Below are 22203 nucleotides of genomic sequence, written 5' to 3'. Positions count from 1 at the left end.
AAAGCGGGCACGCGCCCGCTTTGCCCGGTCCGCTAAAATGTTACATTCTTTTGTTAATTTGCTTTTTCCTTTCAGATGACCGCTTATAACCGGCGTAAATATAAGCGTAAAACTTCACAAGCCTCATGGCAACGCTCAACTTTGCAGCAAGCAAAACGAGAAATGCAAGAGTTAGGAAAACCTGTCAAAAAAGTAACAACTAAATATGGGAATCCAAGAACGACATTGCAGACATCTTAAATTGGGTTCATGTAATGTAAAGCTTGGTAGGTTTACTACTTACTGTCTTTTCTACGGAACAAGAAATGGAGCTTTTGGAATACGTATTCCACATGGACTCTTTATTTTACGGGCTGTCTAAACAAGAATTTTGGAACTTGTATACCTACCTATTACATTATTTTAGGATTTATAAAAAAAATATATACGAAATAATTGTATCGCTTATTAGAGACTAAATAATGATAGACTGTAAACAGGGCGTTATTTTTTTAAATATTATTTCAGATATATCTGGAAATATTGTACCTAAAAGTTTAAAGCTCCTAAGAAGTTTCTTTGTTTCATATTATATTCATTTAAAAAATAATTGTATGACTGTTCGAAATACATAACTTATAAAATATTTTTGTGTCTTTTACTCTATTTATTATTGTATATATTATTTGTGGCTGTATATTTTGAAATCTACTGTTTAAATCCAGGCCTGCCCGCTTTACCCAACTACTGCCCGTTTTGCCCTAAACGAAAGCCCGCTTTAGGCCTCCCCTTCGGGCAAAGCGGGCAATCGTAGCCTTTTAGTAATCTGTTAATAATTATTATATACTTTAACTTTTGACAAATTTAACCACTTAGCATTCAAAAGTATTTATTAATGGAACTTTTGGCAAAAAAATAAATGGATTAACTTCTTTTCAAACTTCATTTTTTTTAATTTTCCCTTAAGGTGCCCCCTTTGGGCCCATCTCCCCTAAGCATTTATCATTTTTCTTTTGTAAATACAATAGATATAGTTAAGTACATATAAATATATAGTTTAACATCAATCTTCTACAAAAAGCGTAAATTGTTTAGCCGTGTTCTTACTTATCCGTCTTCCGATTTTGAAACATGACTTTCATAGCATCTAGGGCCTCTTCTAGCGACTGCCTGAAGGCTTCAGTGTTGGTGACGGGAGATGACGTAAAGGAGGCGATGCAGAAGATGACGTTGTCCTTCTTGGGGTTGTAGCTGCAGCCGTACCCGTCGGGGACAACCGCGCCGTAGCCCATGAACGTGCCGTCCGTTGTTGTAGCCACCTGGGTTGATTTGTTAGTACATTTTTAAAACTATACCTTGGAATGTAAATCATGAATTGAATTTAAAGTTCCATCGACGCCAGAGTCAGTAATTAGGTATATATATGCTACAGTCAAAACCCTGAACCAGTCAATATCCTTATCAGATAAAATCAGTCAATAAGGATATTAACCGACGCCCTTAGTCAATAAGCTTAATAACCGTCAATAAGCATATTGACTGGTTCAGGGTTTTGACTGTAACATATATACCTAGATACATTCAAATAAGTTTAGGATTTTAGAACAAATTTTGTTTAACGTTAAAAAACGTGACGAAGGGCTTAAAATATGTAATAACGGCTATTTTGCGATAATATAAATCAATATAAGTTTAACTATTACGTAGATCATTTATATATTAATCATTAGATAGAACAATAAATTCATTGATTTGCTACAGTTATCTTTATAAATGCGCATCAACAATTTCTAAACACTAGCTTTTAAAACTACCGTATGCTCTACTTTCTACTATGACCATATCTCTTACCTGACTAGTGCTTAGTTTGAACTCCATCATCTTCTGATAAGTGGTATCAGTGAAAAGCGGCGGCAGGGAGCCGAGCGTCTCTCTCGCAGCTTCACGCAGCCCCAGTAAATGGTTGTCGATGCCGCGACCGAGGATGTTGTCTTCCATGATGGTGCTCTGCTTGCGGGCTGCTTCTTCAAAGAGTTCGAGCTTCTTTTGTCCCTGGTTGTATGAAAAATGTTGTCAGTTTCAAAATAAAACAGCTACAGTTTAACAATTGGATTTAGATATGGCTTATGAAAACTTGTGGCAGTTTGCTTAGCGACAAGACATTAGCATACAAGCGGTTGTACAGTTTTTACTTCTTGAATGTCTAACAATACATTCATTTGATCATCCCTACCAGTATACATAGCCGATCTAAGAAGACTGTTCTTTCAGAAGCTCCTCTAGACTTATCTTTCGCAAAATATAGAGTCGTAAGTGACCCAATTCCATCACATATTAAAACCTAACCTATCCCTCACCTCCTGCAAGTCGAAGGACACCTTCTTCCCCTCCCCCACGAGCTCCGCGGGGCTGTCCGCACTGCACACGTGCGCGGCCCACGCGCGGGCCGGCCCGTGCGCCGCGCGGATGTTGTCCACGCGACCGTCGCGGAAACGACGGAGGGAGGCTGACTCGTACGTGGATACGAGGTGACCGTACATCCTGATTATAGTACACGTATTAAAGTAGGTTTAAAATATTCTACAATATAAATTTGAAATTGCTTTAACATAAAAATATTGCACTGCGGGAAAGCTTTACGAAATTCGATCTTTAGAAAACGATGCTGACTTTTTGTAGGTTCTTTTTATTGTAATGGCAAGGCTACTCTATATTCAATTAACATTTTTATACATATTAACGAAATAATGAGGAAAATAGGTTTTTACTTTTTAGATTACGACAAGACAGTTCAATTGGTAGCTTCTCTCTGTCTCTTAAAGGAAAAACAAAGGAATACAATCTCACTTGTAATAAGCATACTGCATGGCCAACTGAATGTAAGCGTCGGGGCTGGTGCGGCACGACTTCATGTACTCCCGCCCGTACCCGCGGTATGTGTACACCTTTAGATCCAAGTCTGATATTGCCCTGCAAGAAATAATATTTTTATAATCATCATCATCATCATCAACATCATCATCATCGTTTATGCATGCAGCTTAGATATTATGTTCGTATAATTTAGGTTTTATTTTTTATTTTAGTTTGTTATTATCATAAAGTAAATTAATGAACAAGTTGTGAGATAAACGCAATACAGTTTTTTACTGTCATAACTTTTTTTTTGCTCTATGCTCTCTGATTGGGCCTAAATTTTCACACAATCGAACCAAAAGCCACTCTATATAATTTTTTAAACGAAATTCTTACCGCACCATGAAAATACGTCAGTTAACACAAACTACTTATATAAAAAACGACACTACTTTCTTATCCACAGATCTACAACCTTATCAATCAGGTAAAAAAAACTGCTCTAACCCTCCAATCAACTTCTTGCACTTGCTCACCTATCCAAATCCCTGGCAGCTTTATCAATGCACTGATTGATCTCCGGCGTGAGGCTCCAGGCGAGCCGTGCGGGCGCGGGCAGCAGCGCGGGCGGCGGCGCGGGGCGCGGGGACACCGCCGCGCGGGCCAGCGCGCGCTCCGCCAGCCGCACCACCGCCACGCCCTCCGCCGGGCTGTGCTCGTAGCACATGCCCACCGTGCCGTCCGACGAGATTATCAGCTGGAGATATTTAGATTAGATTGAAATAAAGTATCTTCTTCAAACAAGTGGTCATTAACGGGACAAAATATTTAGGAAGCCCGGAAGTCTTCAATGTTCTGTAATTTATGGAGAAACTATGGTGTTAGGCTGTAATTTTCATCTAAAATAGTTTTATGACGTGGGGTTGAAAACCATCAGCCAAAAAAAATTGTTTGAAAGCAAAAAGAACTAATTCATGTGTAATTTGGCACAAATCATACATAGTCTGAATGAGCACCTAATTTCGGTTTCCAATAATATCTAACATCTACAATGCCCATTCTACTATCCACTCTTTACTGTATGTAACAATACAATAAATAAAAGTACCTGCACAGTCTTATCGAACCATCTGTTAGCAGAATGGTACTTAGTCCCAGCGCCGTGCATGGTTCTCAGCAGGGCATTGGTATCAGCGTCACAGTCAGCGCGATCCCCACCAGACTCGTCGATGCACACCACGCAGAGCGCGCGCGTTAGCAGGTCCAAGTTCAAGCGGTTTGTCTCGTCTAGATGGATATAATGGGTTAGTTAATTGCACACAAATTTCAAGATCGCGTCATGGTAATACCGTCAAGTCATGGAGATACAGAAATTTCACTTCTGACACGTGTTCTCGGCACACACGCTCTTTTTTTTATTTTTCATGACATTGGTCAGATGCTAACATAATATGTTGTTTGAATTTAATAATATTTGTTTTATATCTACTGTTATTCTTTAGAAAGTCTGTCTTCATAACGTCAACGTGAGCGCTGAAAAAAAGCTTTCACGGCATAACCACAAAAATATCATTAAATGTAATGTTTCAAGAAAAATAGAGCACGTTTTTTGAAACAAAAAACCAAGCAAGTCACGATAGATAATCTAAAAGCTAGAAATAGTCATCTCATTGTACCTAAATAGTTCAATCTAACTACCAAGTCATTCTTCGCCTAATCACCTTACTTCGCTTAGCAGTCGATTTTACTAAAGTTTCTCATAAGAACGTAAATTACCACCATTAACTTTGATGGCCTATTGTAAGAGTATATTGCAAAAAATAGATATATTTTCGCATTATGAATGCTTTCTACTTAAATTTTAAACGATTGACTCGTTTCGTTACAATACGGAAAGGAATTCCATTCAATGAATCAACGGAAATAGGTACTTAGTCCAAGTTTTTTAGTTTGAGAGAATTTTCAATTTCGTCTCAGGAAAAAGGACCGCTGTTTTGGTACAGTAGTTGGCGTAAATTGAAGACACGGATTCGTTTCGGCTTTCGCGATCGTTTTTTAAGGAAGTATCGACTTAATACGATACAAATGTAGAGCAAACAGTACAAACATAAAAAAATAGGATTCATTTTCTTGCAATACCGTTGACTAAGATAGTTATGTAAAGAGTTTAAATAGATAATTCATAAAAAAACTTAAATAAATAGACATGTGAAATTGCCCAAACTAAGATGAAGAATAAATACGAAATTCCATCAGTTACAATAACGACAGCAATACATCTTCGTCCTTCGATCTCTCGCGGGACACAAATATGGTCTGTATGTCTGTAGGTACTGTTATTGATCACAAGTATAGTGAGTTTATTTCCTCTGAGAGACTGTGAACTTTGTAGACTAGTATAATTATGTAATAGGTTTATATTTTTCGGAATGTTGTGAACTATGTTCGCACACACGTGACTTCACGCGTGTGTACACGTTACCAAGTATCAGAGAGGAGTTGGAATGAACCATTTCTATTTTCACTTATACGATAAAATTCTTTCAAGATTTAGAGATCTAATTCATAGATTAAATAAAAAATATGTATACTCTTATGCGAGTACAGTATTTAAAGTATACGTAAGGTTCTCTCTCTATTTTGTAATTCTTAGTGCCTTACTTATTAATGCGAATTTGTGTATATTTGTTTGTCTTTCTTTCATTTCAACACGGAGCGATTTTATGATATTATGACGTTATGTCTGGAGATAATTAAGAGGCTAGAAAGTAACATAGACAAGTAACAATTTACTTTTTATTGCGGACCAACACTTAATTTCCTTTCACTACGTTCAAAACTACGGTTTGTAATGCACTTTATATCACATGTTTCTATTGCTTTTTATAGGTAAATCCATACAGTAAGTATACACCATACATACCCCTTGCCAGCAGTTCTCTAGCCTTCGCCCAATCATCCCTGTTCATGGCAGTGAGCAAACCCACGCGCGGCGCGGGCGGTGCATCAGCCGCGTCCACCATTGCGTGGAGAAGCTGGCCCTGGATCTCGCCGGCTGTTAGACGACCCCGGTCGGATGCTTTTACCGGGATTGCGTAGAACTGAGGGGTGAATAAGAGTTGAAGTACTAGATGTGGTAGGATTAGGAGTAGTTGTAAGAAGTAAAGAAAATTTGATGTAGCTTTAGTTTCAATTAACTATATTTCGCCTGGATATTGCCATTTAAATCGTTAAAATACCTATGTACATATTTCGTAAGACGTCTTTATACTAAAAAATTAAAAGGACAAGTACCTACACAAATAAAAACAATATACTGCTTATTTTAAAATCATCCCAAGAACTTTACTATACACACATAATAAACTACATAGCAATAAAGATTAAATCCTACAAGACAAACCCGGCTACAGCCAATATTAAATTACGAAGGTCTGTTGGATCGCATGGCTTTCTAACTTTGTAGTAACTATCGGGTAAGTTTCCCGAATTTAGTCAGCGGGAATCTTAACGAGCATTATGTGGTTAAAGGGATATTAACGTGAGTTTGAACATTTCATTAAGTAAATATTGTATTACCTACTACGTACTAGCTATGCGCACTTGGTGTCGTGTGCGGCACATATTAGATGGGTATCGTTTGAAATTTGAATATTGCAAATTTCAAACAATCTTCAAACCGATTTAGTGTTTAACAAACTTTTGCAAGTTAGTTCAAATAATTTGTTATGCTAAAATATTTAGTAGAAAAAAGTAAATATTTACCTAAATATTTTACTTAAACTGAATTTAGAGATCAAAAGCCATAAAAATAAACCCGAAGGTTTGTTACTATGTCACAAAGCATTCGATAAAATCTGGTACTGAGTTATCTTACTCTACATAAGAACATCGTCTACAAAACATTTTAAATTACATATAGAATTTAAAGAAGTTCCTTACATAGTTCTTGCAAGCGACAATGACCAGCTCCTCGCAGTTATCCGGGTCTGCTGGTGGCACGGGCAGTGATAGCCGATCCTTGCCGAGCCCGGGCTCCCGGCTAACGCCGAGCAGGCGGTAGAACTGCTCCATGCAGAGCGGCTGCCCCTTCTCGCGGCTGGTCGCTCTCTCTTGGGGCAGCTCGTCCCTGTGATTAGTTATAAGCAAGTATGTAATCAAAATGGTAAAAAATTGATCTTAATACTATTTTTGATGAAATATTCAATATTTCATGGCAGACAGTTTAAAATACTGTTGAAATCTGTGTTTAATTTTTGTGTGTCTCTGGTACTGTTTAATAATCATCTAAAAATTATTTCTAAGTCAAAAAAATAAAAAATTAGTCAATTATTCTACATTTGAAACACTATTGCAAAGTTTCTTGACTTTAATTTAGGTAACACAAATTATTGAAGTTCAATCACCTGTCAAGCATTTCCTTATAATCCAACAAATCATCAATGTACAGAGCGGCGAGGTCAGCGACCTCATCAATCTTGGCGAACTGCCGCCGCGGGAACACCATGCCGGGACTCGAGTTTATGGGCAAGGGCAGACGTATCTTCAGGTACATGTCTTCCAGCCACCAGTCTGTTACCTGGGGAAATAGCAGTTCTATAGTGACATGTCTATTTGGTAAAAACCCCTTGAAAAAGCATTAGGCTATTACAAATAAAAACGGGTTGCAGTTCGTTAGATAGTGTTTTTTATTTAGGATAATTAATTAAATGTTTACTTCGGACAGTCTACATTATTCTGTAAAATAATATATGTATAAGTAAGTAATATATTCTTGGTTAAATATAAAAAACAAAATGGTATAACTATGTACTAGTAGTTTGGATAATAAAACTAATAAAATCTGATTAACATTTTATTGTACTTTATAATTACTGTCATAATTAAAATTAATTATCTACAATCTAGAAATATCGATTATAAGGAACTGTAGGACTTAAAAAGAATATTGTTCTTCTTTTTCTACGCGTGCTTCTTGCTTTGGTACTCGTCGAGATTCCGTCCATCCAGCCACTTCTTCTAAAGTAGTATAGAGGATCCATAAATTCTGGATTATCAATATTCTCTGACATTTCTGTAGTTTTGACGTAATCTGAATTGTAAAGATAGTTTCTTATGGAATCAATCCGGTCTCTTAAAAACTTCGGTTTAGTTTTTGGCGGTAAATATATGGGCCTTTCAATAACGTCATCTATTTTAGGTGTGTTCTGTGTAGCCACAGCATCTCTTACAAAGTTGACTTTATCTCTCAATGACAAACTATTACTATGATGCAAGGGAAAGTTATTTTTGTAGTAGTCATTATCGTTTTCTATAATTATTGGTTTCGGTCTGAAATGTTCATGTGGCAGTTTAGTTGCGTCATCAATTTTCTTAAACGTCGGTCGTAAAACGTATTCCTTTGGTTTAGGCGTTATAGGTATGAACATGTTTAATGCTTTACGATCCACTTTTGCTTGATCATCATAACGGCTTTGTGAAAAAAAATCTTGAGTGTTAATTGCCCAGAGTTCCTTTTTCTTAGGAATGTTAATCCTTTTCATGAATTTCTTCTGATTCTTTGATACTACTCTTTTTACCGGATATAAGTTTGTTTTCGCTAAAGGGTCAAGAAGATTTTTTACGTAGGGATTGCTTTTCCTGAAATTTTTAACTATCCTTTTGGTATCTTTATTATTATCATTGTGATAAACGAATTCTTTGGTTGATGAAACTTGTTTTGGTGTAGTATTTGCTTTAGGATGTTTTGATTGGTAAGCCTTATTTTTTCGTGTGATCTTTCTTCTACCAGTCGATTGTAATTGATTATATTTTGTGTACTTCATAGTTATGTAGAAATCTTCATCACTCCTTGGTTCATATGTATTGTACCTTATTTTCTTTACTCTTTTTGCTGAATATTTTATTTGTTTTCTAGTGGTAAAATGATTCTTTAGAGCTTTGGTTGTAATGTGATCTGTTCTTCGTGTCTTTTGTGTCGACACAGTAAGAGTGCTAGATTTATGATTTAATGAACTAGTAGATTTCATTTTTAATGTATATGAGTGACTTTTCATCGATGAAAAGTTCCTTATGATGTTAGTATGCTCTGATAAATTATATTTTTGTGTTGTTTTTTGTAAATGTCCAGCTTCAAGATTTGAATTTGTTATTTCTTTTGTGGCTAATTTATTTAGCTTTCGACTTTCGTCATATGCTTTCGTGATGTCTTGCCCTGTGGTCAAGTTTTTGCAATTTTTATCTATACCCTTCTGCATACTAGTGTATATAGCGTTTGCATGATGCGGTAGTATGGTTACTTCAGTTGTGGTATAATGTTTGTCTTTCAACACATTTTCGGTACTAGACACGATACTGTCTGTATTTAATTCTGACCGGAGATTTGGAGTAGCATCTGAACTTTTCGATCCTGTTTCCATAACGCCGAAATTTCTTAAAGTGTTTGTCCAATTGCATAATTTCATATCTCGATAGCTGGCAATAATTATCGGAATACTAATATGATACTTGTTTAACAAAATGGCGTTATATATTTTCGTCGTATTTGTAGGTGTTGCTTTAGTTCTTTGAAAAATATTTGCTAACCTTTCATGTAACTTGAAATCTGCAAATAGTCCGGTTGTGTTTTGGACGGGGGTTGTAGTATCATGAATATTATTTAAAAGAAAAGATTTAATAAATTTGCTTGTTTTGATATCGAATTTACGCGTAGGAAGAGTTCCATTACTTGGATTCGTAAATTCTTTCAAGCCAATAGTCATACTTTTAGTTGGTAATTTTACTTGATCGCTATTGTTTTTATTTTTAGGTTTATCCATTGTAGGGTTAAAGGAGTGAGACTTGTTTAATTCATGCTGTTCAATTATGCCATTATATTCGGTCGTGCTTTTGGTCAAGTCATGTTTTTTCATTGCCTGATAGTTTGGCGTGACTTTACGTGTTTCGAATTGTACCTTTGAAGTATATGATTGCGTGGAAGGTGTTACGCGTGCAACAATTGCCATTTCCTTGTCAAAAAATACATTCGGCTTTAAGGTAGAAGTAGATACATAAGATTCTAGGACTGTTATTATGTTTTTATCAGCGGTCGATTTAGATTTTTCCATTATTATATTGGACTTTGTAAATTGTATCGCCTTTGTAATTGCAAATTCTGTTGTTGAAGCAGGATGTAATGATTTTGTTGGAACTTTTGACCTGGGGAGATTTGTATTAATTGTTGGCGATTGTGATGTAATGATCTGACGATTTTGCGAATATGTCTCAAGTGGATATTTTTTTCGCCTGGTTAGTGATATTTGTTGGGTTGTCTTTTCTGAAAAATTATTCTCGCGGGTAGTTTTAGGCAGATAGTCGGTTATAGGAGATAATTCGTAAGGTGACAATGATTTGCATCTTTCAAAAATCTGTAAGCCTAGTTTAGTTTTCTTACCAGATGTAAAATTTGTTGGTTGCATTTCTACTTTAAAAGTTGTTGGATGTTCTACAGGCTTATTTAAATCGAAATCTTTGATGATGGTTCTTTTAATGTCATTCTTAGTTATTGATTTAGTAGTGGCTAAATCTACAGTCGACACGTTCATCATTATTTTATTCATGAGTGACGTAGTCATAGGTAATTTACTTCTTTGTTTTGATTTATTATTATGTTTATGCTTTGGAAGTGATTTGAGTGACGAAATAGACTCAGTAAAGATTTTAAATTCACTTTTATTGTTAAGTTTTGTGACAAATGTTCCCATTTTGAGAATGTTTTCTCTTGTGCTGTTTTCTGGAATGGTAGGCGTGCGTACAATGGTGGCATTCGTTTGATTTGTTTTTGAAAATACTTTATCTCTATTTGGAGTACCATTCAAAGCATGAGTGGTCTCTACTAATGTTGAAATATTTGCAGTCAAGTCATCAAGACTTTTCCTAGCAGAAGAAGTGCTACTGGCATTGAATGCTTTTGTCGTTTTTGAAATCAATATTTTATCTTGACTATTAATAAAATCAATGATTTGGACTTCATGCATGCCTGATGTTCTATTGACCTTTTTGTTTAAAATGAAATCTAAATTATTATTCGTCGTATAGTTCTTAGCATTCTGAATAAGTGGTAGAGATGTTGCATTTGGATTTAATACAATAGTCTCCGTTATTGAGTAATTATGAAAAGTTTTTGCTTGCTTGGTGGTGGTACTTGCTTTCGTCACCTTAGTTTCAATTCTATTCTTAGATTCAAGTATATTAGTAACTCTTCGACCATCTTTTAATTTATTCAATGTTTTCAAAATTGGCTCCGTTGATTGATATTTAAAGGCAGCAGTGTTTTCTCTGTATAATTTAGGATAGTTACTGTTTTTGTCTGAATGCTTCAGGGTGCTTAATATGAAACTATTTCCTTTGTTGGACTTTGTTTGATCCAATGTGGCATTATATTTAGACAATAATTCCCCAGTAAATGGAGTATCAGTCTCAAACTCAGTCTTATTTTTATCTTGGCTGACGTTAATTTCAGAAACATATTTATTTCTTGGTACTTGGTGACTTAATATTCGTCTATCAACGCTGGCAGTTGTTGAGGATTGACTTATTTGACGATTCATCAAGCTTGGTTCATTCAAGATTATAGTTGTTTGTTTCATAGATAATGTTGTTTTCGATGATATAATTGAATTGGACATATTGTTAATTCTTACCAATGATCCAATAGTAGAATTATTAATTAGATTAAGTGGAAGCAATATTTGAGTTTCTTCTGTAGATGTTGTATTATTTGAATACTTCGGTATGTTTTTAAAATATGACTTTTTCATGTTATTAGCATTGTGTTTTAAATTTTCATTCATTTGGTGGCTGTTAGAATTTTTATTCAATAAGTTTTTGTTGGTAGAGTTTGTATTTAATTCTGTTTTTACTTCGAATTTAGCGATGATATTTGTGGAGTTTTTAGTTTCCTTCTCTCCCAATCGTTCTAAATCCATTGTATCATTTTTGTTTAAAAATGTATAAGCATCATTAACACCTCGATAACTTGTTTTATTAATTCTTTTATGTTCATATTTGTTTTCTATTGCAGGATACATTAATTTTGGATATTTCGAGGCAATGTTTACATGGGTATTATTTTTCACAAAATTTATTTCTTGATCGTATTTATTATAAGATACTTTTTTCGTAACATTTTGATACACAGCTAAATTTTCTCTCATCGTATCTTCGATTCTTATACTCGAATCGGTTGTCATCGTAATTGGACTAGAAAAGCGCTCTGTGTATTGAATATTGCTTGTGTTAATTGATGTTTTATCTAATTTTTCATCAATTGGGAAAGCAATACGCTCAGCAGTTATATTTTGTAAATTATTCTTTTCGGTACTAGTTTTGCAGAAAATATTTTTTAATATCTCTGATTTGTTAACACCGCTTTTTAATGAATCTGAATTATTAACATCTAATTTATTCTTCTTGTAATGCGATTCAGTTTGATAACTTTCTTCATCCATAATACCAGGCATAGAATTGGTTGTATTTTCATTAAATGTATCTTGTATTTTAGTATTACAGTCCTCATTTTTCAATTTCTTAACATTTATATTTTTAATTACACTTGTTTTAGTATCTTTCATTATTTTATTGAATTCATTAATTTTCATAATTGGACTGATAATGTTGGGAGATATTTTCCAATCAAATGATTCAGGAGAGTTATATGACGATGTTTCAACTCTATTTGTTGTTATAATTGTTTGTTGTGAATTATTTTCATTTAATATTTTATTTCTTTTCGTTGTGAAATTATGAACCGTTTCATTATTTTCAAAATCTCTATTAACAATTATTGTAGGTTTCGTTGAATCGTTGTACTGTGATATTTTCGAGATTAACATTGATGTTAAATGTTTATCAATTCGGATAGCTTTTGTTTGCTCATCACTTTTTTCTGTAATATTATTCAAATTAAGCGGTAAAGTTTCAGTTGTTATCGTTTCTTCATTATTTTCATTTATTTTTATCGTTGCACCAACTAATGCGTTCCCTTTCAAAATGGAGTCTGGATGTTGAGATGAGTTAGATAAATTTAATTGAAATGCATCTGTGGTTATATTCCTTGCTATATCATTTAAATAAAACTTATTTTGATTTTCTCCATTTATGGCAATATGTGCTGTTTGCGTTACCTTATTAGAGTTAAATGACGTCGTATATGTTGCCTCAAAATTTAAAGTATCATCAACGTCCTCATTGTTTTTGTCTGTGTTATCAATGTGTAAATCTAATGGTATTGTTTCGTTCAATTTACTAATTTTAGTTATAAAGTTAACAGATGAAATAGCGCTTGAATACTTCAATCCTTGTGATTCAGGTGAATGATAATTTGAGGATTTGGTTGAAATAGGATACTCTGAAGTAAATTGTAATGGTAAGGTAGGTGGATTGGTATTTTTAGGGGATGGATTATTTATATAATTTTCTATTATGTTCGATGTATTATTAATAGTCTTACTATTTGAGTTTAAATTTTCTGTATTTTCAGTCATATGCGTTGATTCTGTAATTTCATTAAATTGTAATGGTGGGCCAGACAAACTTTCTTCTGTTGTTATTCGATTGTGTACGGGTGTCCATATTTGCAGATATTCATCCACAATATCTTTCAATTTCGTTTGATTATTTTTTGTATTGCTCGTATTAGTCCTAATTTTTTCAACTGGAACATCAGTTATATCGTTTTTAGTTAATAGAATACGTTCTGTGATGTTGCTACCATAAAACTTTAAGTCCTGATTGGTACTTAATACATCATCCTTTTCAATATTGATTGGTGTAGTATCCAGAAATGAGCTGATTTCATCATTTATTAAATTCGGAATAACATGAGTAGGATTCATTATTCTTTTATTGTCAAATGGGTCTACCGCTTGTTTGAAATTTTGTTTAAAAGTAGTGTCAAAATCTTTCTCAGCTTTGAAAAACTTGGTCACATCTTGCTTATCAGTTGTTACGTTAATGGTCACGTTGTTTAACGACACACTAGAAGTTTCATTTGATTTTATAATAATCCCTTTTCTTTTGTCCAAATTTTTTATTTTAGTAATTGGATAAATAGCACTTGATAATAGATTTGAGTTTTGGGATTTGGTCGTTGGATGTGTGATATTATACATTTTATTGGGTGTAATAATATTATACTTAGGGGTATATAGTAACAATTCAGATAAACTATTTCCCGCTGTGGTTTCATAATATATTGTATTTTCTAACACGTTCGACATATTATGACTTTTCATGGAACTTTGGTTTTTTGGATGTTCAGATTCATTTTGTAAATATGACTCAGTTGGATTTATTTCTTTGATCTTCTTTACATGAATAGGATTTGTTATTTCTTCGCCGTAAAAGGATGATAGTGAATCTATAATATCCGTCGAAGAAGGCACGATAACATTATTTTCCATGAACGGTGTATTCTTATTATAAGTAAAGGACGCTTTGGTAACATTTTTTAGAAATAGCACTGAATGTTCATTTATATTCATAGTATCATTACTTTTGGTATTATTATGCAGTGAAATATCACCAACGTATGTAACAGACAAATCGTTATCAGTCTTGGTTTGATAGTATGCATTATTTTCAGTCGTATTTGTTATAGTAACATTGGATTTTTCTGTAATTTTGTTTTCTCCATGTATAACTCTCTTGTCTGAATAGAACTCAGGTAATTTCGTTTTATTTTGCAACGAATTATGATTTAATGTAATCGGAATATTTTTTGTTGTCGAATCTAGTATACTTATAGGATCATTTTTACCAATTTTGTCATAATCTCGCGACGATCTTTCATGAGGCAGTTTTAATATTTGTGTAACTGTTTCAGTACCTGATACAGTGATAAATTTAGACGTTATTCTGTTATTTTTATTAATTCCATGGGTTTCTGCATATATTTTGCTAAAAGTATTTTCATCTTTAGCGGAAGTATCATGACTGTTGGTCGTAGTCTGAATGATTGATGTTGTTTTGTAATTTGGTGGTGCTGTTATATGATGACGATTAGATTCACTTTGTAAATGTGTCTTTTTATAATATGGATTAATCTCATTTGTAATGTCTATGTTAGTAGTTGTTGTATTAAATGACTTGCTCTCGGTTAAATCAAACTGTATATGTGATGAATTCTTCAATATACTCGATTGATCATCTTCACTATTATTTAATTTAACACCACTATCTGTATCGTTCGTAGTAATATTTTTTACATATTTTTCAGTACTAAAATCGACGACAGTAATGGGTGTTGTTACGGGTATGTATGTTTCGATGTCCGCCGTTGTATTTAAAACATTTTTATTTTCCGTAGTATTTATTAACAGGTCAACATCGATTTCACCACAATTCTTCATATCATTATCTAAGTATTCCGTATTTTTACTTTTCTTCTTAAACATTTGTATTAAGGACTTTATTTTCAATACTGTATCCTTATAGGTTTCAACTTTATCTTTAAATTTTATTTTATCAACAGCTTTTAGTACTCGGTTTTCACATGATGGCAATAGTAAATCATTTTTACAGCAAATAGTCGTTACATCATTATGGATCTGATCGGTATTAACATCCATATAAATTTTAATCGTATTCAATTTTCGTATCAATTTAAAAACGTGTGTTTTGTTTCTTATGTTATGGGATGCTAAGAAATTATAAATAGAATAAAGATTGCATTCATTTATCGATTTAGATATTTCTTTACCATCACGTTCTTGGAATGGTTTCTCATATTTTGTATCAATTACATCAATTGATATAGAATTATTGTTGTGAATAATATTTTTGAGTTCTTTATCATCTATCACCATATTTTGCGGTTTATTTTCGGCTTTAAGTGTAAATATTACAATGACATTGTGTTGTGGTTTGTCCTCTAAGAATATCTTCCTTCTTAACAAGCTGTATTTATGAATAGAGTACTCGTGTAAATGTTTGCTTTCTATTAATGTTTCGTATAATATTTTTTCTATATCACCATCAAAATACTTTCCTGAAGCGTTTTCAACCTCCATTTCATTAACTGTTTTATTAATTGACTCTTGAACATCTGTTATGTTGATTCCTTTATACAGTTGATTCTGCAGTTGAACACACGTACTATTGAATATTTTTTCATAGAAATCGTTGTTACGTTCAGTTGTTTCCAAATTCAATAAATTCGAGCTGTCTTCGGTGTACGTTTTCTTTGCTAATGTTTGCATGCACAAACACAGGGTTTTTAATAAATTTATTGTCACATTATACAAATGTTCATCATTTTTTGCTGCGTCTATAGTTTGTAAAATTTTCAATAAATGAACCCGATCACTGTCACTATTTTCTCTGCTAGCGTAAATATACGAAACGAGATATATCAAGCATATAGCAATTATTCTTGTTGCGTACATTTTAAGCAAAGTTCCGTTTGTTTGGCATTTTTGTTATTTGAAAACACAGCGTGTAATGTAATTGTTTTGAGTTATTGGAGGGAAACTTCGTTATACGCTTGATAAGGAACGGAGGAGTGCTCTGAATGCAAATTTACGTTGAAAGCGTTTTTATCGTTTGGCGTGATGTAATATTAGACGATTTATAATTTAACGATGGTATCGAAAAGATATCATAAATTATTGGAGTTGCTATTATATTTTCAGTGCTTTTCCACTGAGTGTTATAACTTTATAAGTCATTATTTTTAAGGTATTGCATAGCTTCTATCGCGGGCCTTGAGCGCGGGGACCGAATCGAGAAATTCCGTAACGAAAAAACCTCACGCTCCCCACTCCGACGGGCTCGGAGGTGTGGCTTGAACGCATGCTATGCAATGGCTTTACCACGGCAGTCCCCGAGTGCCACACGTCTTTTTTTGATATGATTTGATCTATTTGTAGTTGAGTCAGATAATTAACTTATTAAAATGCATCTACTCACTTACCAAAAGTGTATATTAACAACAAAATTTCACCTCTAACAAGTATTACTTAGGATGATGTATTTTGTCAATTTTTAAAAAACTCAAAACTCCTACCATAATACAAATCAACACACAGATAAAACTGTTTATTCTATCTACTATTACTAGTATAATTCTCTCATCTACTTACCCAATTAATCTTGTCCTTCTGCCGCTGCAGCAGTATATTCTGCAGCTTCGGACCCACGTCCTCCATAAACTTCTTGGCCAGGTCCCTCGTGGTCTCCAGCTGTTGGGGACTCACGATCACAGACGCGAAGTCCAGGTATGTGTCGATGGTGGCCTGCAGCTCTGGTACTGGAAGCTTGGCTACTTGGACGCACTAGCGGGTGAAGAAGATTGATTTAAGTATAGAAACGTCTTAAAATAAATAAAAAGATAAATTAAAAATAGGTACTACCTATACTTAACCTATTACAGTATATAATTTTAATTAATAAACGTTATTATAGACATACTTGGAACTCGTCGTCCTCCGCCCCAGACATCTGCGTACTGAGCCATTTCTTCGGAAAGGAGAGCAGTGATTCTCCCCATCCTGAAACAATAGCAATTCTTATAAATTAAAAAATAACTTTTGCTTTATAATTCAGACTAACATTTTACAGAAAATAACGAAAACCCAAAAATAAACCATTTCTAAATAAGGACTGTACTATAATAAAAGTAAAATGTATCTTTCTTAGATAAAACTGTGTTAGTTTCAATGTTTTTTTAAATTACAAGTAAAGCCTCCTCTCATTTATCAATAAGCCCGCTCTAAGGTCTAACAAAATCTACAATAACAATTTTCGAAACACCTTGACTCATATCAAAATTATCCAAAGGTGTTACTATACAAGAAACCAATATGTTTAAAAGCACCCGATGTCAATTATCCCAAACAAACACAGTAAAGGGGTTGAGGCAAAGAGGCAATATCCTGCCGAGGATTGCATCTGGACTATTTGCCGGGATAGATTTGCCTGATTGGTTGATTACATTTATATCTATCTGGAATAAAATGAAATGTTCAAGTAATGGCGCATAATTTGCGAAAACTGCACTTGAGATTTCTTTGTTTAATTTGGTACAAAATAATAAAAAAAAAAAAAATATCGAACCAAAAATTAAATACAGAAGGAGCAACTGAATCTAGAATTTATTAATAATAATTTGTACTCAAAAATGATTTCTTCTCGCAACGTAGATATTGTGCATAGGTAAAATGAGCAATGTTCAAATGTTTATACTATACAATCATGACAAAGTATATTATTTTTGTGTGTACCTTAAACGCAATCGATAATGACATATTTTAGAATATTATGATGTACAAATAAGTAACATAGGATACTAAAACATATCTATGCATACTAGGAAATCCGCAGAAAAAGTATATATACGTAGTAATTTTACGTACAGATATAAAACAACTCCTCATTCAATTCCATATACTTACTTAAAATAAATATCTTATATCGAATTATCAAAAAACTAACCAATAAGAAGATTAATCTCAAAAACTTTCATTCACGGACACCAACGGAACACGTCCAAGGTAAATTAATTAGAGCTGATTAGAAGGGGGCAGATGAATGGCCCCAATACGTGCCGGGGAATTGCCCGGGATGTGATCTAACGCGCCATTTGTACCTTTATTACATTTGCTATTGAATTTAAGAGATAGGTTTTATGCAGTTAATATAAAGTTATCTAGCCACTAACGTTTTTGTATGTGATATCTGTGTAAAAAGAAGCCCATTTTCTATTTTCCAACTAGAATCAACAAGTCTAGAAATGCTCTAGAATTAGTAATTTTCCTCTTCTTAAATTAACCGTACAAACAAACAAAGATGTAATCTTAGTGGTAAATAAAAATCATATATCTATCCAACATTTTAGAAGAAAGGCAAAAAACCTGCCTACCTATTCTATATATTATAAATAATAAAAATATTTAAATAAAACATTACTAAAGAGTACCCATCGACATCGTATTATCGTATCAAAGATAAAATTGAACTAAAAAGCAGAGAAAATACTTTGATACTTTAATAAGCTTGTTTTCCATTAAAGCTTAAGATTTGATCCAATTTCATTGAGAGGATGTCAATGTTACACGTTCAAGGCTCTCTGTAGTCCCTTGAGAAATAGCAGCCAAGACTAGACTCAGATAACTTCGTTCTAACTGAGAAGGAGCTGAATAAATTCAATTTGTTTCCCTTCTAGAACTTTATATACGGGAATACGAAATGATGTTAGGAAACTTGTATTTGAAAGTACATTTTGAATTTAAAGGAAAGGGTTAAAATAATTTATTATAAAAGATAAAAGGAAGATTTGGGTTTAAGAATCAAAATAAGATAACATAAATAAAAGAATAAGTTTCATTTAGAAACTGGAGAGCGTATAGTTTTGATACGTATTGTGAACATATTTTTTTTTAAATATTTTGTATGATAAAAAAATCCTTTCACTTATAAAAGCATCAATTTATACGAATAAAAACTGCCTAATATTATAAGCAATGACATTATTTTAGCGTTCATTATTTTATTATATTAAATCAACAGCACTTAACCAGAATATTATAAGCATTATTCTTAGACAAAATTAAACGGACCCTGGTTATAGATAATCTCTTTAAAATATCCGATAACTACATTAATATTTTGCGATTTTTAACCTTCCGAGGTCGGGATAATTGAATAGGATGCTATACCGTGATTATGAACGTGGGCTAAATCTATTTACGTACTAACTTCGTTCCACAGGAAAAGGGTAACATTTTTACATTTTTGGTTTCGAATAACTAGAACTTACACGTGGATGTATTGAATAGAACCTTTTTAGATTATGACGTGTAATGGAAAAGTATATAATAGCTTAATGTTAAAATAACAATAAAAAGAGTGTCATAAATAGAGTCGTACGTGAAACTACTACCAAACTATAAATATTCTTATAAGTAAGTAAAGTAAGTGAAGTCCCATGTCCCCTTGTGGGGTAAGGGGCCGATGCATTATCCATACTGTTTCACTGATCGATTTTCTTTAGGGACAAGTAGGTGATCAGCCTTCTGTGTCCTGCCAGACCGAGACATTTTTTTTTCTTCGTCACCACCGGGAATCGAACCCAGGATCCCTCGGTTCTACGCTCACGCGTCAACCACTGTACCAAGGAGGCGGTCTTACTAAATATTCTTATAGGTACATTTTAATTGAATTAACGAAAAACAGGAAAATTAAGTTCATTCATTCGCTTATACCTACGAGTATATGAAAATAAATTTCCATCTACATCTAATTTTACTATAACAATGTTCAATTTCTGAATTGAGCACAAAGTCCCCTTTAAAACCTTAATTGAAAAAGGTATACAGTGGAAGTTTCCATTATAATATCGTATGTAAAGGTACTCCCCCTCCCCCTCCCCCCACACGTGTTAGTTCCCACGGGGATAGTCTCCCCTCGACGGTGATGTTTGCCTGGTAACTTACACCTTCAATATTGGAACTGTAAGTTTGGGTCAGTATGACTTTAATGTAAGTAAATAAATAAGATGTAAGGTAACGTGATTTACGTCTGAAATAGATATGGAGCTTTCTAAACTAAGTATTCTTACTGACCGAATTTTACTGTTATTTAAATTTTTCATACAAATATTTGTTAGCGTCGATCAAACGCATGCAAAATAACAATAATAAAAGTTGCAGCATACATTTTCACCTATAGGTACTATAAACCGTATCGTAATACCGTTTTACTGGAAATTTTCCAGCTCAGCTGCACATTTTCGCCCGCTGGCCAATTTCCTGTAATAAACTGGACGCTAGTGAATATCGAATAATAATTTAAAATCCATACTAATATTATAAATGCGAATGTAACTCTGTCTGTCTGTCTGTTACTCAATTACGCCTGAACTACTGAACCAATTTGCATGAAATTTGGTATAGATATTATATTTTGATACCCGAGAAAGGACATAGGATAGGTTTTATTCCGGAAATCCTACGGGAACGGGTTTTTCTCTGAAAACGCGGGCGAAGCCGCGGGCGGAAAGCTAGTGGAAATATAAGCTAGAAATTAGTTTTGTTATGATTGTTATTATATCGATATCTCGATATACATTTACTCAGGGTTCAGGTTAATTGGATAGTTTATTTAGGATAAACTGGACGGTCTTTATAAAAACTATTAAAATCAAAAACTTAATTACAAGGTATGGTAGTTTAGCGTACTGTTAGTAGAATATGGAGTACCTAACATATAATATTTACTACCCCAAATGCAATACCTAATCAATTTTTGAAATAGCTTGGCATTGATATTTTCAATTAATTCTACTAGCAGCATACACTACTGTCTACCAACAACATTCAACAAGAATCGGTAAACCATACCAACCTACATAGCTGCACTGCACTTCACGTCATTTTAGATATTGCCCTAATAATTTACTTTATGACAATTACATTTTTAGTGTGATTTACTAGTTTCTGAAATATACATTTACCATAAGCACTGATAATTATACCAAAAGTGATAAATGTAGCTTTCGTAGCACTCGTAGCGCTCGTAGCGGTCGCGGGGAGCGAGCCGACTACGCAGGTGTACTATTGATCTTTCACAGGTGCTACGGTGTGCTATCGTAGGGGTTTTATGTTATGAATTTAGGCGAAAAATGAATAATGATATGCTACAATATTGCAATGTTGATGCTACGAATTTTGTTTACATGTTGCAAGTATGGTAATCACTTGTAGGTTAGCAATATGAAACAACATATACACAGTATTCAAATTTTATTGTCGTTTCGTAATCAAATGAACCCAGATTTTATTTAGATATGTAAGACTCATAACATTGTGAGACACTATCATTTAAGGAATTGTGATCGTGTATACGTATTACTTTGATTTTAATTAACAACATTGTTTGCAATATTATGCTAATAATGTGCACTGCAACAGTGCATAATATTGCATAATAAGCCATAAAAATAGACATTATGTCGAGATATAGATGTTAGAGCCAAACATATTGCTCAACTTTTACGATAAATAATATATCTTCCAAGAATGTCCTCACGAATTTGTGAACAAGTAGCAACTTCTACCAAACTGTACTTAGGGATTGTTCACAGCAACGACAGTATCGGTGAAATTAATGACATTTTCACACGCAACGCCACGAAACTGAGCTTGATTGATGAGTGAGGTTGGTTTAGTGGGTGTAGTCCTGTTCTTATGTCAATAGTTATTAGACAGGTAGATATATGGTCTGCTAGAATATACCAGAGGAAGGTGTATCGTGTCATCGTGGAGCTGGTAATGTCTTTTAATTAAAAAAGTAATGATCACTGTCATATACTTAGATAATTCCTGTTTAATA

General features: G+C 33.6%; 1 protein-coding gene across 1 annotated transcript; it reads right to left on the bottom strand.

Annotated features, from left to right (window-relative positions):
* Window positions 1-1055: 1055 nt before the first annotated feature.
* On the bottom strand, window positions 1056-17355 carry ChAT (Choline acetyltransferase). Its single transcript, XM_089695362.1, has 11 exons — window positions 17284-17355; window positions 16956-17147; window positions 7242-7414; window positions 6778-6964; window positions 5759-5936; window positions 3944-4122; window positions 3372-3592; window positions 2827-2949; window positions 2337-2520; window positions 1831-2031; window positions 1056-1298 (listed from the first exon to the last, which is right to left on the bottom strand). The coding sequence occupies exons 1-11, from the start codon at window positions 17311-17313 to the stop codon at window positions 1083-1085; spliced, it is 1884 nt and encodes a 627-aa protein (XP_089551488.1). The 5' UTR covers window positions 17314-17355; the 3' UTR covers window positions 1056-1082.
* Between the last annotated feature and the right edge of the window lie 4848 nt (window positions 17356-22203).

The sequence above is a fragment of the Colias philodice genome, chromosome 5 (genome assembly GCF_061535455.1).
Source record: "Colias philodice isolate Cphi_HAF_F1 chromosome 5, ilColPhil1 Martin Lab GWU primary, whole genome shotgun sequence".
Taxonomy (NCBI): Eukaryota; Metazoa; Arthropoda; class Insecta; order Lepidoptera; family Pieridae; genus Colias; species Colias philodice.
The sequence above is the reverse complement of the archived record's forward strand: the minus strand, read 5'-3'. Positions and strand labels throughout refer to the sequence as shown.

Excerpts from the sequence above, each read along its gene's own strand:
- ChAT (XM_089695362.1), bottom strand. The coding sequence starts at position 17,313 with ATGTCTGGGGCGGAGGACGACGAGTTCCAA. Across the intron at positions 5,937-6,777 it reads TTGTCGCTTGCAAGAACTAT|TTCTACGCAATCCCGGTAAA; the intron begins GTAAGGAACTTC and ends TTCACCCCTCAG. Across the intron at positions 4,123-5,758 it reads TAGAGAACTGCTGGCAAGGG|ACGAGACAAACCGCTTGAAC; the intron begins GTATGTATGGTG and ends ATATCCATCTAG.